Source organism: Rhea americana, unplaced genomic scaffold (assembly GCF_003343005.1).
Source record: "Rhea americana isolate MKP2758 unplaced genomic scaffold, rheAme1 scaffold_102, whole genome shotgun sequence".
NCBI classification, from domain to species: domain Eukaryota; kingdom Metazoa; phylum Chordata; class Aves; order Rheiformes; family Rheidae; genus Rhea; species Rhea americana.
The window spans coordinates 2,017,589-2,035,811 of record NW_028185062.1 but is presented as its reverse complement, the minus strand read 5'-3'; the positions used below and the strand labels follow the sequence as shown (position 1 = coordinate 2,035,811).

General features: G+C 38.9%; 1 protein-coding gene across 1 annotated transcript; it reads right to left on the bottom strand.

Annotated features, from left to right (window-relative positions):
* Positions 1-1,800: 1,800 nt before the first annotated feature.
* Positions 1,801-15,302, bottom strand: LOC146601436 (embryonic protein UVS.2-like). The gene is made up of 11 exons (XM_085305387.1): positions 15,234-15,302; positions 15,004-15,028; positions 13,940-14,077; positions 12,455-12,572; positions 11,697-11,875; positions 6,917-6,998; positions 5,900-6,027; positions 4,476-4,591; positions 3,796-4,021; positions 2,587-2,705; positions 1,801-2,031 (listed from the first exon to the last, which is right to left on the bottom strand). Exons 1-11 carry the CDS (start codon positions 15,300-15,302, stop codon positions 1,801-1,803), a joined length of 1,431 nt encoding a protein of 476 aa, XP_085161513.1.
* Between the last annotated feature and the right edge of the window lie 2,921 nt (positions 15,303-18,223).

Here is an 18,223-nt window from a genome sequence, read left to right as displayed (position 1 = left end):
TAAACAAAGACAGACCAATGAGTAATATTTTTTTGTGTTTCTGTAGTGCTTTATTCCAAGTTGCTTTTTTCRACAGCATTAATTAGCAAATCTCTGTTCTGGCTTTTACGGGTTAAGAAAGCATACACTAGAAGGCTTGCCACCCTGATAAGAACCTGGACAATCCCAAAGCAGGTAAAATTGGCCTGCATGGACACAAGCCTGTTCCATGTGCACAGATTCCTGGGAGTGGCTCCCTTCGATCACAGTTCTGTCTTTGCATGCAATTAAGATAGCAACTGTTTTGTTTCATGTGGTATATTTATGTGGAAATGATACATTAATTGCTGCTAGATACCTTTATTTTTTAAGGTTACATGCTTACATTTTGGCTTTCAGAGGTGTTTTAAGTGAATACTGAACTTTTATTTCAACTTCTCCGAGTCCTCCTGTGGTAGCATTTGAATCCTAGACTGTTGGCCGTACCATCTTTGTTGTCTGYACTGGCTAGTTGCCCTAAATTCATCTATGACAGAATCTGAACATTATTAGTAGCTTATAGATCATTATTATTTATAGACAATGCCCCTGGTGAGAGGATTATTGTCTRTAAGAGACAAATACCTTTACACTGTGCAGTTGAGTACACCTATTAGCAAAGTCTGTGGATTCTACAGGTTGTCCATTTAAGATTTGGAACTAACTATGTGAAAACAAACAGCAGTCATTACTGGGAGAATGCCCTTCTTCAAGGAATTCATCAAAATAAATAATGCTCTGTACCTTGCATTTTCCTGTTTGGTGGGTCACAGATTTATAGACAAATAATGTTCAACTGAAGTGGAGGTTGCTAGGAGGAAACCAGAGATTTTAGCAGAACTTAGAGGAAAGCTAAAGTTTTTGATATCTGCARAGGGCTGGAAGGTGGTTTGGAGTGTGTTTGGGAGCTTCAGCTAACATGCCTATCCCTTAAAGTGATTCACACGGAAATGTTTAGATCTCAGACTGAAAAGCCCTTGATAGGAAAGAAGAAACTTATCTGCAACTTCTTCAGTCCTCTAAGGGGTGGAAAATTTCTCTATACAGACAAGAAACTGCACGCCTGATAGGGTGTCCAAAGTTACTAAGGCTATTTGCAGTTAATAGACTAAATGACTTTAAATGTTATTTAAAAATATATATATATTTGCAATACTCCACGTAAAATAACAGTACCTGACTCAAGATATGGTTTATTCATATGAATGTCTGTTATACTTCCCTCCTTGCCCTCTCCCTGACTGCATGTTCCTGCTATTGAGGGTTTCCTTTTAGTCAAATTTATTCCCTGATCTAGTTCATCTCACAACAGGGGGTTAATATAATTCTTTGAGTTGAGGTGCTGCATCCAAATCCTGACTTCCATCCTTAGTATAAAGTGGTGWTTTCCAGGCTAAGCTAATGTGGTTATATTAACTCTACAAGCAAACTTTGTTTCAAAGCACAAGTAAGCATGTRCCTGAAGGTTTTTCTGTATGCATACTCGAATGTAGATAAGGATGGGTCATAACATTTGAAAATGGGTTAAAGTTGCTCCATAGCCATATTTTGAAATCTTTTGGGGCCTACTTTCTAAGCAGTCCACTATGTAACATGACAAGTTCTTGAAAGCATGGTTCCAGTGTTTCAGTTCTGCTMTTACATTCAGCCATGCAACACCAGCAGTGGGATGACTGTAACAAAAAGCTAGGAGTCTCAAACAGAAGTCAGTGGCATCTTTTACCTGTAGCTGGTCTCACCTTCATTTTGCTTTCCAACCCTCCCACCCCCATCTGTTCAGTACTACCTACCAAATGTGTAATTCATCTTGAATCCACTAAACTCCCATACTATGTCACTGTGAAATTCAACTAGAACAAAGTTCCCAGTGGAAGTGAAGTCTGCAACCTTCTTTGTGCCACAGTATGGGCCAACTGCAGGTGATCTAGGTCGACTTCCATCATGTATGAGCAGGTAGTCATAGATGCATCTGTCATCATCTTCCAGCTCAAAAGATAACATTTTTAGAGATATCTAGAGAAAATACAAAAGCACTTTGCTTTCAAGTTACATCCTTTTCTCTTACCCTTTGTATGTAAAAAGTACAAATACAGTCTACATTCCTTAGGCGTTAATGGTTTTTTTATTTTATTTGCACCACATCCTGATCCTATAATGCAAATTATTAATACTGAACTGTTGAGTTTATTAGAATTTGGATTAGAAGCAGCAGTAACAGGCAATGTTTGTCTTGTATGCTTTAAATTCTGTTCTCTGGAGGAAAATAGGAAGAGTGCCTGTGCAATATTTCAGTTTCTTAGTGGTGACTGTATTACCTAGGGATTATTCTGAGCAAGACATACATGTACAAGCTAAATTAATAAGAGTTTACGTGCATATATAGGTTTTCCCTTGATGATCATCTCAAATATCAAGATTCAATATAAGTTTAATTGGGTTTGTGTGTTCAGATTTTCACTCTGAGAATGCCTGCTTAAAATGTGACATAACAGCTGTTATCCTCTAAGGCAAAAAGATTCAATTAGAGAACACTGCTGAAGCCACCAAAAGAATTCCTCTATGCCTTACCTTGTATCCGACTGGAGAACTGATGATCCAGAAGCATGCTTGGTTTTTAGGGTATTTGTTGGGGTAATTTGGAGATGTGATGACTCCATTTGAGACTGTGAAAGTATCCCCACAATTCACTGAGGGTGTAAAGGATAAAAAACAGAAAGGCTTATTGACAAGAGTATTTTGACAGTGGAAAAGTAAGCTTGCTTATGTTCTTGTATTTTATTTCAAGCCAAGAGAAAGTTTGCTACATTAAAAATCTGCTGCTCAACTATTTTATTTCTTTGCCTAGTGTTTATACCAGCAGCTGTGCTGAAGCAGCTARAAGCACGGCTGCTAAATAACCTTTGGAGGACACAGACAACCAGACTTAAAGATTCATCTGCCTTTTACAATGAAGTGTTACCACGTTAGCAGAGCATTTTAATGGGGCTAATTTACTGCACTTTCAGAGATGAATTAACTTAAGTATCTCAGATTGCATTATCAAGCTAGGTCTGATTCCATCTGGAAAACTGAACAGTCAAGACTAATGTGAAAAGAGTAAAAAATTAAATTTCTATGATTTCCTCAGTTTCTGTTTTAAAAGGCAGCATTTTCAGCTGAAATAACAAGAATTCAGTTATTTGGACTAGTGCCTTCTAACTAAAAGTATGTTGCAGCACTACACAATTATATCCAGCAGTCCATTTGTAATGCATCAATGTGTTCATAAAACAGACACTGCTGAAACTCAATTCACTTCAGAACACATAATAAAAGCCTTTAACTCAGAAAGTAAAAATTGTCCAAAGTTGTTATCCTTCCTGTTGAGTAAAATGCCACATGGGCTTGAATAACATATGGCCCAAATCCTGACTTTACATCTTATTGGAGAGATTTCTTGTTGATTTCTGCATTTTTTTTCTCTGTGGCTGCACTGCTCCTGCTAGTCATTGAATTTTTATTTAAAAAAGCTGTTTTACAGATGTGAAGAAGCCTAGCAGAGCTCTCAGAAGAATGTGAGGGCGTTTTCAGGACTGCTGTTGCAAGATCCATGTAACATCCTGTTTTCTGTTTCCTGCTCACYTTCAACCTCATCAGCATTTAGCTTTCTGTATAATTCCTATGGAGGTAAAGAATAACATGGAAAATCCTACYCTGGAGTAAATTTTCAAACTTTCAGTTTTTCTATATGAATACTATTAATGCTATTCTGCAAGCTCTGTGAAGGAGTGTTCATACCCCTGATGTAGGAGGCTCTGAATCCTGTGGCTGTAATGGTCTCATCACTTGCAAACTCTATCAGCACTGTGGATCCAGAAGCAACTAAGGAAGGCAGTGGTCTCTTCCCACAATACTTGTCCAGCAAAACCGGAGCATTCTTGCTGTTTCCATTGTAAATTTTTACATAGTCAGAAGAACAACCTGAGGAGAGTTGAAGATCAAAAGCCTCAAACTGCAGGAAAACCTTCCAACAAACAAGAAAACAGATATTGGATTTACTGGAGAACACAGGGAAATATTAAAACCAATTGTTATGAACAAGTGAACTAGGACTTTATATCCATTTTACTATCCATCTGTCATTGAAATTTGACCTTCTGTATAACAAATACAGAATTTCAGTTGGCTACCTTGTTACTGATCCTTATGACTGATGTCTGACTATTGCCTATCTTTATAAAAGACATCAAATCTTAACTAGATAAAAATCAAGTTTAAATAAATCATGTGATAGTCTGTATGAAACTTCTGAAGTCTTCTGAAAATTGCTGAGACTGTTTTTCATTCATTGCGTAACAGATTAAACATCTTGGTTCATGAACATGGCTCCCAGGTGCTACAGTCATAGTAAGAAAAGGAATAATGTTGTATAGCCTTGCCACTGTCATTCAAACCTTCTTTCTCCTAATAAAAATTACCTTATTCTGAGGGATGCGGATCAACCACAGGCAGTTGCTGTTGTTTGGGTAGGGGGATGGATAATTGATGGAAGAGAAGGAGCCTTCATGTTTAGGTAACACAGAGCTACAGCAATCTGCAGGAAGGAACAAAACAGTGTTGAAAAGAGTAAAAAAAAAATACAGAAACATCTTCCAGAAGTGCCAGATGCAGCTCTCTACAATTTGCATCAGACATTTGATCTCATTTGTCTTTTGACTTTCCACATGTAATATGATTATCAAGCTATCTGTGTAACACAAAATTATAAAATACGGACATCTTTCTCTTCCCCCTTACTGTCCTTGAAACAACTGGACTTTATTTTATACCATTTTTTCTCTTAATAGGTGTCCCCCCCATTTTTGAAATCTAGACCTTTTCTTTCAAAAGATACAGCTCTAATTATGTAATAGTGGTATTGAAATGTGATTTATTTCCGGCCTGCCTATCAAGAGTTTATTTGCATTCTGAAATCATTGAGATCAGGACAGATGCTATTCAACTGAAAACTCATCTCACGTGCAGTTAAGAAATTGGGAGGAACCACCCTGGTTGCTGTACCTGACTATCCATTGAAGGAATACTGATCCCTATTACTGACAGATTATTTAACAGTGTTCTACACACAGTTCAGAGCAGAATTTGGTACACTAGTATTCAGACCATATTAATGACTCTTTTGCTGGAAAGTAATGGAACAACATTTCAGAGAATTCAAATATCTTCTAAATCATTAGCCTATCTACTGGGAGTCATGGCAAAACTGCATTGCAGGAGCATGTCTGGTGTTTTACCTGTTGTTCTGTGTCCTGACTGAGGAGCTCCTGCTGTAAAGGAATGCTAGGTGTTTCTAGAGCTTCAGATACTGTAGTGATGAGTAAGCAATGGATGAGCAAGAAAGTAAATAATTCTACATAAAGCCAGGGGAATTCCCCTCAAAGAAATATTCTAACCAGCCTAAATGGCACCCACACTTACAATCATTTTCTAATTGAAAGAACCCACAGACCTGATGTTACCACTGATAAATGTGATTCTAAACTATAATCATGGCTGGCGATACCTTGCATGCTTTGCAACTGTCAGGGCTTTCCTGAAATGAGAAGTTCAGGGGCAGCTGCTAGGATGATTTTTCTGATGGCTTTTCCTTGTGTCAAAGGCCAGGGACCAGATCAACACCTCTTAGAACAATAGTCAATTATTGAAAATAAATTGCTTTTCCCCAGAGGCAGTAACTTGGCACAGGGATGATTTTTTCCACATGCATACAAGCCCTCTTACAGGGCTGAGAAAGAAAGAAACAGTTGCGGGCTGAGTTCTTCTGAGGGATGTCTGAAGTTCCTACAGACACCAACTGAATAAGGATTCACCTATAAATGGATGAAGTGTCTACAGCACTTACTGCACTTGTAGAGCTTGTTGATTTTAGCCACATCCAAGTTACTCAGTCCTTCTCTCTGCCCAATGGGTACAGAGGGGTCAGGAATTGGTACRATAGTTGGTTCCCCAGGAGTGCTAGAGAAATCAAACCTGTAGAAGTACGGAAGTCACATTTCTAAATCACTTTTCTTTTAAATGGTGAAGTTCTCTAATTGCATAAACATATTCTTGCACCATCTGCCCAGAATTTCTATGGAAAAGGGCAAGAAACTTCTCAGAAATCAGTTAGTCTTTTCTAAAGAACAACAGCATGACAGCTATTTTGTGTGCAGCAAATGAAAGTAAGAAACAAGGAAAAATGGCATTGTCCTGAGAACTTTCTCCTGACAAAGTGAGCTGCATCSCACCTTCATGGTTCAAAGAGACAGAGGATCTGCAATAGTTTATCTCAGTTGCTAATTCTTTATATGTTTGATACCTGCAATTTCCTTCTTCCTGCTAAACAAGTTTTATTTCACTGTTTTGTCCGGGAGCTGTTACTTGATAATGGAAGTACCAGAGAAGGTGCATGATACAAGTTTGTATGTAGTGGACTAAAATGCAACCTTAGGCAGCATTAAAAAAAGAAAGTTTTCTTGTAGCAGCATAGAAYACCTTAATGCCATAAAACAATTCAAATTTCCTTTTTATCTATGCAAATACCATTGCCTATATGATTTCATTAACCCCGTAACAGCCTATCATAGACTTAGAACTGGCTTAGATAGAGTTGCTTTGGCYATAGCCACAAAGACCTCTAGAAAGAGGCACAAGTACAGCAATAGAAAACATTGTCCTAGTTTTTTCTATCTCCACCAATTTTATTTTCCATGAATACCTCTGACAGAGGAAGTATTCACCTTTGATTATGATGTCTRTTCACTCAATTTTAAGTGAATAGCAAAAACCAGTCCATGCACAGGACAATTCTATCTCCCCAGATCTAAGCAGGAGATCTGAACACTGTTCCTATGAAAGACAACTTCAGAAACCGACTTACGCGCCATAGTGCATCACAGAAGAATAGTCATAGGGAAGACCAAGATTTTTGGAATTCACTTTCCCAAAGTTTCCTTGTTCTCCTGTAAGGTAGGAAAACAATATTTCATTCAGAACAGGAAAGTAGATCCTGCCACTTGGGAAGAGTGATATTGCTGTTCTCAGACACTGCCTGCTGTTATAATTTTAAGACTAGCTTAGGGTACAAATCATGAAATCCTTACACACTGCTTCTCACATAGGAACCCAAGTCTTCTGAAAGTACTGAAGCCTTCTGAAGCCCATGGAAGTACTTCCACTGAATTAAGCAGGCTTTAGAATAGAACCTCAGTCAAATAGAAGTCAAAGTTTCAATGTACTCAATCTAATTCCACTCCTCATAAAAATGTATTGTAATCTGTCCRTCTTTATTAGAATATATAAATATATACCGGTGTATATATTTCTAAATATATACCAGTGTATTATCTTGAACATTTTAGGCCTCCAACTTACAGCCCCAAAGCTATGTCCTGCCTTGAGAGGGAAAACTGGCTGACTAGCTACATCAAAAAGTCAGAGGTATGTGTGGATAACCACACATAGAGCCCTTAGAGCTCAAGAGAAAGGGACAAGGTTTGTCTCTTACTTGCACCAAAACATACATTATCTGTCCTGTTCTGGCTTCATCTTTGGTCAAACCCATCATCAGTAACTGCAGTCAAGTTAGACTAACCACCTGACATGAGTCAAATAAAGTCAGCTGGAAACATCCTCTCTAGGATGCTAATATAGCTCTCTCTTCACAGCTGCTAAGCACCCCATGACYACCCGTTTAGTCATAAAAAGCCTGTGTCAGGTAAGAAAGTGGTGTTATACTGATACAGGACTGTGGCCGAGAGACATGAGGCTGGAATGTCACCTAGGTTTAGTTGTCTAAGTTATGCACAGAAGCTATTCAGGCTCTCAGGATTGCCATAGGAGAGAGAGGCATACTCAGCGAGGGATTTTCATGCCATTTTAATATGAAGGCACCTAKTTCTCTGTTGGCTGGAAGGCATTAATATGAGTTATACCTAGGTCACTTGCCCATGGTGAAACAGGCAAGCAAGCAATGTCAGAGCACAGAATTGAACACAGTCTGCCCAACATCTGGGCTAGTACCTAACCACTGAGCACTTCTTCCCAGTTCAACATCTGTACTTTCGTTATTGTAACTAGTGGTTTGTAAACTACAAGTCATCTGGGCAAGAGTTCAGCATTGGACACTTGTCAGAAATCATCCTGATTCAATCTTTTGAGTTTGCACAACTTGGCTGGCAAGCTTGCAAACAGAGCTAGTCTCTTCCAGTAACACCCTTTAGTGCTGGTCTCAACCAGGACTAGGAAATGCAAAGAGAAGCTTTGAAATTCTGAATTAGGCAAGATATATGGGATAAAAGTGGCTTTAGGGCTTTTCGTAGCTCAAAAACTGACTTGAGGCTCAAACCAGTTCTCATCAGCATTGGCATTTCCTATCCTATTAGGATTTTATCTCAATTCCTGTTATTGYCTATACTGACTTCAAAAAGAGTTAGCAGGTGTTTAGTTTCTTTGGAGGTGATAAACAAAGCAAAAAAGTTCAATTTCAGTGAAGCATTGAGGTAGCTGCTGGCCTACGTGTGTAGAAGTGCTTTGCTGAACTGGCTTGTTAAAAAGCAGGATTAAAACAGGGCTAAGCTGTACAGAGCAGCTTCCTTGCCTTGGCATCTGCCTTGTCACATGCCAACTATCTAAACCTACACAAATGTACAGTCTACTTAACCTATCTCCTCCACTCAAAAACAAAAATAAAACACCCCTACCTCTGCTAGAATCTAAGTGTAGTGACTGAAAGCTGAAAGGGAAGGTCTGGCTGAAGACTCTAAACATAGTTTTGTTCCCAACTAGTTTGTGAAAAAACAAGCTGAGTTTCAGTATTTAAGTGGACAGCAAATGACCAAGCTGCATTTTGTCAAAACAAAGGAGGAGGATGACTTCCAAGGTGAACCACTGGGTAAAAACAAAACCCAGCAAATATCCACAATACTGCAAGCCTAGCAGGAGAAAAAAACAGAGCATGTGGGAGAGYTGGGAACCTGCAAAAGGTTTTGAGGTCTGATTCTGCACTACTGAGGTTGGAGGGAGCTCTGCCGTCAGCACCATTGAATGATGGCATATTTTTACTGGAGATACACATTAAAATTGAATACTCATGGATGTGGCTGTATCCCTTCATCTCTTTTTGCCTGCACATCTTTGAATTCTTTTCCTACACTGCTTGTATTGCATGCTCCCTGCATTCTAACTCCTTTAACCTATCAGTCAGCCCTCACTCCTGATTTTTCCTGCTAGAACACTGAGCATACATCACCCTTTCAGTATAGTTTTGTCTTCCGCACTTCTTCCCCCTCTCTTATCCTTTTATTATAATGGGCCTGACTTAGAGCTTGCTTATACTCGTAAGCATTGAGAATGATATCTGAACCGGTGGTCTTTCCCCTGCAAAARTGGTGTAAGTGAGATTTTATTTATATCTCATATCTTAGGTATAACTTCATGTTTTTAAATTCCTCTTCCAGGGAAGAGGAATACCTTTTTCAAACATGACATCCTTGTTGTACAACAATGGCAAACAATTCATAGCATAGTTACACTATAACCCCAGAACTGACATTTAAAGAACAGCACACATGGAATTTACTTGGGATATCTTGGGAACAGATGAAGAGAGTTTGGAGAACACTGTGTTAGGAATTTGTAATAAAAACAGTCATGCTGCAGCTGGACGAAAAAAAATGTGTTTTCAGCTGTGTATGACACTGAAGAACTAAAAATATAGAATTTGGTATTCAGTTGTCCAGCCTTATTTACTACTATTCATTCTTTATAAAGGTCCAAGTCCACTATTATTTCATTACAAATGTTGTAGCTTGTCCAGCATGCTTGTAGCTGTCACAAACAAGTGGCTCCTTGCATCCCTTCTCCCGCTTTCTCCTGTGTATCACCTTCTCATTTTCCTTTCTCTAGGACTTCCTACCATTCAGGCCTGTATCTCTTTATTGTCCCAGCACACAGCTCAAGGGCAGGTCCCCAAACCATTCGTCCTATTTCTTTTTTTCCCAAATAACATTCACTTGCTTTCTGCTACAGTTTTACCAGTCCTGAGCATTCCCTATTGCTCCTTCTTCTCACAGAAGTGTCTATAATATCCTTTGTAGAGCAAATATTTGCAGTCTTTTCTCTTGCATCATACTGATTCCAGTGTCCCACATGCTAGTGGCTGTACGTGCTTCCATTCTCACCTACTTCATGGGGCCCGTTGTTCTCATTTACAGTTCAGGCTATATTTCACTTACTGCCAGTGCTATGACTTCTGCCTGCCACCTTCCATATTTCTGCAGTTTTCCTCAGACAGATTKGCTGTGCACTTCTTCAAACCAAGATTCCCCACCACATCACTCCACTTCAACTAAAGAAGTCCTATGGTCTGTGGCTTCCTGGCCAAATCTGTGTACACTTCTCTTCCCCCATTCCACCATCCTTAGGCTTTCCTGATTGGTCCTAATATGGCCTCTATGTAGGACAAAATGCCAACACCTTACATCCACCAAGACAAAAAGCAGAGTGGGGTTGGGTAGAATCACTGGAAGATATTAATATGGCTATCAAATGATCTTTGGGTTAAGGACAATTTCAGAGATAAGAAAGGAACAATATTTTACCAGTCTGCCTTCTCCCATCTCTAGCTTTCTGACTGGCTCCCAACTTGAGAGCTCTACCCACCAACACTTAGGATATTTATTCCATATTTGGAGTTGATCAGATGAAGCATGCAAGGGTTACCAGACTGTGTACAGAAAGACTGACAGGCTGCACCTAGTGCTAGGTTGAGGAGTATTGGCCAGCAAGTAGAGCTAAAAGTATAATCTCTGAAAGCTGTTYCAGCTGTCTGTGTGCCAGGAATTCAGGAGCATCTCCACTGTACTCTAAAGGCTGTCAGAGCTCACACTGCCTACAAATCTCATTTACTCCCATGGCAAACACTGAGGATCTTGATGGCTAAATTGTTTGCCCGGCTTCAGTTATATGATGTTGCTGCAATGCCAACAAGTATCCCTATGGTCATAGGCTTAGGACAAGCACAGATCAGAGCACATTCAGGACTGAGCTAAAGAACAGAAGAGAGTGATGGTGTATATTTGTGACATGCTCAAAACCTTACATAAGCCTTCACCCAGACTGTGGACAGAGATCATCGCAGAGAATAAGACTAAAAAAAAAAACACCTCAAGAATATCCTGAAAAGCTCCGGTTACAAAGACTCCATGCTCTTCCTGGCCAACGTATTCCAGTGCTTTACTGTCTTCATTTCCACAAATGTTTTCCTAATGTGACCTGATTTCAAGCGATTCAAGACCATTACCTCCTGTACTCCCCACAACAGAAAATAGATGATTCCCTTTTCTCCTTGCTACCACATTTCATGTTCCTGACTGTTATTGCGTATATAAGGTCTCAAGCTCAGGATGTGATCAAGATCCTACTTTTAGGCTGCACCTGTATCAGAAATATGCTAACATAGCTGTGGCAGCAGAAAAACAAAGTAGTAAAAACAGAGTAGTAAAAGCAAACTCTGATCAAGGAATATCATCACAATGAATGTACTGCTGCTACAACTCAGCTAGGTATCAATGATGATTATTTGTATTGCTGTTTTCAGAAGAAATATTCTCATTTATCTTCAAAACTGCATGTTTTCTCTTAAGATTTAGTGGACATACCTGACAAAATATGTTCCCACATGATCTTGACAAAACTGTCCCGGTCACTCCGTGCCTGTTCGTGGATGAGGCCCAGTGCATGGTTCATTTCATGCTGAATTGCTCCTTTATCCATGCAGCCATTTTTCATCAGGCCTAGTGCTTGACGTCCTCCAATTTTTCCAAAGTAAGACCAGCAGCTAAGAATAGCCAATCARTAACCAAAACGGTCACATTCAGCAAATACAAAGAAGTAGATGTACCARTTAAGCCACCCAGCGCCTCTAAATGTGCAGCCACAGGGGACACGTGCAAATAGTCACCGCTGTGACATTGTTGGCTACTGAAAGCTGCCAGACTAAAACTACAGAAAGGGAAAAGTAAAGCTTTTGTGATAAGTGTGGTGAATTTCAAAACAGTAAATGGGCTATGTCAAACTAAGATTAAACAGTTCAAGTAGTTAAACAAGRCACCTGAGGCAATTATATTTTTTCCTAATTTTTTCCTAATATTTAAGGAAAATACCCCATTTTGAATTATGTCCTGTTATTTTCAATGAAAYCCACACACAAATTTGTCCCTGCAGCCATAAGGAACGTGATTAACTACYAGTACAAAGAAAAATGAAAAATTGYACCTGCCCTCTGGATCTTGACTCCTAGGCTAGAAAGGGGAATTACTTAAATCCAGACTAAATAGGAAAGAAGCTGAAAGACAAACCAAAAGGAATAAACCAAAAACTTTTGGRTGCTCCCACTCCCAGGAGTCAGAGAACTTACCTCTGCCCACGTTCAATGTGCACATAGTCTGCTTCTGTAGTGCGGTTTACAAACTGCACACAAGTCAGTGTGGAAACCTCTTGCAAAGCATCAGCAATCCAAGACCTCTCTGTTACCGCTGRGAAGAGAAAGGGGCCAAAAAAAAATCTTACTTGGTTTATCAGTGTAAAATAAGATGGGKTACATTCCTTAATCTTCACACTACTTTAGCTTTTTATCATAGGTACAATCAGAATAAGGGGCAGAGATATTCAAATTGATTAGATTTTGAGGGGGAGATGCAATAATTACAGCCGGCCCTTATGCATTATATAGGTGACAGGGAGAGGAAAGTGAAGGAATGGCATTATATTCTCCAGTAGACAAAAGCAAAAAAGTGAAACAAGGCTTGAAATACAAATAATTGGATTAGAGTTTCCCAAATGAGCCATCTGACTGTAGTTAAGCACCAAAAATCTAGCTTGTTTATTAGAGACAATGAACGCTTGCCGTGCACCCCTTGAAGTCATTTCAGGCAGCCAGTGTTCAGAAGCTGTGAAGATCACAGCATTTCTATTCAGGTGCCAAATATAGATTGGAACAGTTTTCTACTTTTGAACATTTTGGCCTAATTTAGCCTCCTCAATTATGAATCATCTCCAYCTACTTTGTGTCTCAATTTCCTCAACCTTAAAGTTTTGAGAGAGCGAGGCAGAGAGAATAACCCTTACCTACCCACATGAGTATGCACTGCAGTTCTGGAAGCACACAGGGGCAGAGGAGCAGCCTGCATAACGCAAAGACTGGGCTCTCCCCAGCCTTCCCCTGGCCAAACAGTAGCATAACGAATCCCCAGGAATGGGAACCAGGCCCAGGCTGTATTTCACTGCCGTATCATTTTCCCTCAAAGAGAGATCTTAGGAAAGGTCTCTATGGGAGCCTCAGAGAGGGAGAGATGGAACACCGCTGATATGAAGTCTGCTAGAACAATTTTCTAGAAAAAGATATTGGTCCTGCAACCTATTGACTGACGTAAAGGAAACAACAAGAAAAAAAATCTGAGGAGATTTTTCCTCTGCAGGATTTCTGGTGGGGGAACATTTCTTTTGGAGATTCAAAATATTGTAGAGTTTCAAAGAATCTTCCTGTGAATAATGCATTTTGACACAAATATATTCACGGTGAGAACAGATTGTATTTTTTCTTCTGCACTTGCTAACTGTCAGCGAGTTCATTGTAGTAGTAGGAATTAACGCGTAGTTAAAATGAACTGGTATTTACATAAGAAGTACTGCCCAAGTAACTGTGCATATTAGTGTTTGTAACTAGCATATTTGGAGTCAGCTGAACTATCGTAGGGCCAACAGATTAKCAGAAGAGATGTATCAAAAAGTTTTCATTTGAACTAAGACTGCTTTTGATGGATGCCACAGAATCGTTATAAAATAAGGCACAGAATTCAGAATATCGATGCTAACTTCATGTCATCCATTTGCATGCACTTACAGAAATCAGAAGAGATGTTAATGGGAACCTTGACTAGTCCATCTTGTGACTTGGGCCATAAACAACTCTCACAGTTAATTGCACTGCGTTGCCCTCTTCTCAAGAGGATGTCTCCTTCGTACACAGCTGTTCCACTRTCTGGCAGATGAAAAAAAGAAAGAACGTGCAAGAAGGCAAATTACAAAAGTGCAAAATGGAGATGAGAGGCATGCACTAGCCAAGCTATTGTACCTTTAGAAATTTCTTCCAGTGAAGGGTTACTTTCCAGTAATGTAAAAAAGGACTAGCAAATTAGTACTGAGTGCATAACACAATATGCTGACATTGGTTAGGTTTGACTTCATGGAGAGGAGAGATTAATATTAATATAGATGTCATAGTGCAGCTCTAATCAAAGCTGTGACTAAATATGTATTAGTTTAAGAAGTTCTGGGAGCTTTAGAGTGGAAGGCTCTCTAGCACTGTAAATGATTTCTCTTCATTAGAGCTTGTGGAGCTAAAGAGAAGTCATAACTGACCTCTGAAAACATGGAATAAGCCATACAAAAGAAATGACTTTCTATCATGCATATTGAGTACATGCTAGCCATTAATTTCCAGGTTACCTATTAGTTTGACATTGTACATAGTACGGCATTGTGACAGGCTTCTCCATTCCGATTCACAAATACTTGGAATATGTTTCTCATAGACAAAAGCTACTGGTTATTATGCCAAAAATTAACAATAACTTTGGGTACAGCAGACAAAGAAGTGACTTGATATCACTTTGGAAAGAAAAGTAAAAAGGATTCTGATTTACTGAGGCTTCATGTAAAAAAAAAAWTCCTTATAGCAATTACTCAACTCTATTTTCTCTGTCACAACAACAAATAAAGAAATCGACCRCAATTTTAACACACATCTGTGCTCTGAATTTCATGAATTATTTTCCACTGATACTGGGCATTTTCAAAGAGAAAAAATGTACTGTATTAGGAGAATAAGGTAGAAAGAAGCAGCTCCTCCACCCTCCCACCAAAACCTGCAGTAATTACTTATAAAGTAATTAAAATCAAACTCACCTAAGTCATTGTTTCTTGTAGTTATCTGCAAAAAAATTAAAAAATAAAAAAATAAAATAAAAAATAAAAAAGTGTATGTTTTAGCACATGTTTGGCRTATGCTCTGCATAGCAGAAAATTTCTATCATGTAGAATCACAGCAGTAAATATTTGTAATTAATGTTAAGACATTCAGACCAACTCAGCAGCAGCAATGTAAATATTTAACGGCTCTGAGAGCAGGGACACACCTGGACAGATTTACTTAATACAAAGCTATAGAGCAATGCTAARTTAGCTGGCAGAAGAAGATAGTGCATCTTCAAGTTTCTGAGATAGTCTTCTGTGTTCTGCAGCTGTGTTCTCAAAGCTGTGGTTAGTTTTCTCAAGAGAAGTTTTTTAGGAAAGTTGTTGTTATTAACAAGTGTAACAAAATTAGATAACATGAAGCATTTTCAGAAAACAAACAAGCTGCAGGAACTCCCAAGAGAATTGCCAGGCTCTCATTTCGTACTTATTTATCATCAGAAAACAGAGGAAGTGGAGCAATAAGAAAATCCAGTAACTTTAAAGTGACTCATCTTTAACTCTGAGGAACTCGCGAGCTGCTGCAGGTTCCCTCACTGCTGACAGAGACTAGACATCTGCTAGCAGTCTGTCTACCGTAAAACTCAATCTTGAAGGAAGTGTTGGACCCATCCACACTGTTTGCCTGCCCTAGAAACTCCTCAGCTTGCTGCCAGCAGCCACCCTGTTCTGCTTCAACCCCTGCAGAATATCCAGTGCTACAGAAAATCCTCAAGATCTGCTGGGACAGTGAGTCAGATCTTTAGTAAAGAGAGAGGAAAACCTTTACCATATGCAAAGGCAAAACTCAGATCGATATGGTTTATAGCAGCTGATGGCAGAGGGTGGTCTTTGACAAGTGTTTCCAGATAGAGGAATGAGCTAGCTGATCTCTTGTTTTTAGAGTACTTTGCTAGGAAAAACTTGGCTGATATTAAATAAAACTTTTCTAATATTTTCATTTTAACACTACTGATAGGGTGCTTCTAAGCTTTCTAAAAATAYGTGGAATTTTATTCTGTGACTTCCAGAATTCATCTGCACAGTGATAATCCATCTAGATACAGGAAATAATGAGGTACAGACACGAATGTCTCAATTTTCCTTGACTGATAACAGGGTGAATTTCAGAAGTCCTTATTAGTTTGTTACATTGGTAACCAGAGGTCCTCCTGATGGGTGTACAGTTCAGCGCAACCCCTCTATCTATTGGAGATCAGAATCAAAAAATGCAGAGGGAGTAACAGAAGCACATTTCCACTGCTACGCACCACAAAATGACAGGGCAGACTACAGAAGTTACTACACAGCAAAAGCAAGAAAAACAAGGATCAGACAACTGTGCGGAACCTGGAGCTGGGTCACTCCAAGTGCGCATCAGGGAGGGCTAGAAAAGCCCTTTGAAGTTCTGCCATGCAGTTTGGCATACCCAGTTTGTGGAAGGCCCTTCATAACGGCATAATGACTCCAGCTGCAGACCMCAAACCAGAGTCACCYCTGAGTCAAGAAAGTTACACTGTGRCTTAACAGAATTTTGATTGCCAGAAGGAACTGGGCATTTTTCTAGGCTACTTAACAGCCTGAAGTCTCACATCAACTGTTAATGCATCATCAACAGTTGCCTTGCAGATGCCATTTGTCTGCTCGGCCTCTGCTCTGATATTCTGATAGAATATTTTCAGGGCTGGGTCTCATTATGTATCCAAGCAATTTGATTACACAGCTGTAACTTGCATTCTTTTTTCCTGTTTGCCCTCTCTCTCTTTACACTGTCTTTTGCCRTTGCTATTTCTTAGCCACACTGTCTTTGATCTGCCAAACATTTTATCACTGCTGTTTCTTAGTATTTCTGATGTGATGTTTGTCACATTCTTTTCTTGATGATACTCACTTAGTTTCATCTTCATTCCAAAGCAGAGGTGGAGCACTTATCACCATGTAATCCAGTCCCTCCCGGCACAGTGTTAAATGGCAGAGGTAGAAAACCCAAACACTTTTTGSTATTTGAGTATGGGTTTTACTAGCTCTGTATCAGGAATACCTATCAACAGAAGTAACAGGAATAGTAAGTCCAATGTTCTTTCCCTAACAAGAAAATACACAGGGCATCTCTTCTTCCCTTTAACATTTGCCATCTTCCTTGGCTAAAGCAGTAGTGGGTATGAGCCCAAAGTGAAATACAGCACAGAAGAGAAAAAGCCACGTGGTTGTGGTAAGAGTCCAGTACAATATAGACTCTAATGCTCAGTTTCCCGACTATTCACACAGGAGTTCACCTAACTGCTAGAGAACAAGCAGCAAGGTGAACAGACAGCTGACAAGCTTAAGAAGCTCCATCACTTTTCAGGAGGATTCACCATACCTGTATGTGTTTAAAAGGTTCTTAAATGTTCTTACTACATTTATTAAGAACTTTAATTTTTACATCACATGTAATATAAAGTATTTCCCTTACTAGATGACAATTTTTCTGTATACTTATATGTCATTCTACGCTTGGATAGAAGTTATATTCTATGGAATAGCAATTCTAAATAATCTTATAGCCATAAAACAAAAGTATTTAGTATAAAAAGCTGCAAAGAGCTAAATAAAAATATGCATAAAATAGTGTTTAAAACTGTGTTGTTAAACACAGTACTTGTTTACAGACAGTGTCCTTCACAATGCTAGGATTAGTGAAAACATGCATTAATGCCTCATTGTTCWCTGACTAGAAGAAAAAGAGCTTTCCTGCTTTTCAGTTCCTAGTGAGTTTTTCAATTTAAATTAAGACATTGACCTGAATTAATAAAAAAAAAATATTTTGGCTTTTGTAGYAAAGGTCGCAATCACAAAAAGAATACTTTGTAAATCTGGTTCCTGATGCTTAGTGCTTACTTTGTCCCAGCTACCAGCCAACCTSTATCAGCAGTCCTTTAATAGAAAAAGCTACTAACGAGCATAGAAGGAACAGTCGAATGCTAGCTTTAATGTATGTAGTCAATTTTAACACGGGTTAGAGTATCTTGTGTCATAACATACATTGCCATACTTCTATGAATTAGATATGTTTTTATTAAATTAAACCAATTTCATTTAAATCCCAAAGTCCTCAGTGTAATTATTAAAAGTGAGATGTGCTGAAATTAGTTTGAAACTAAAGTGTTTGGACCTTGTTCCTCTTAAACCATTC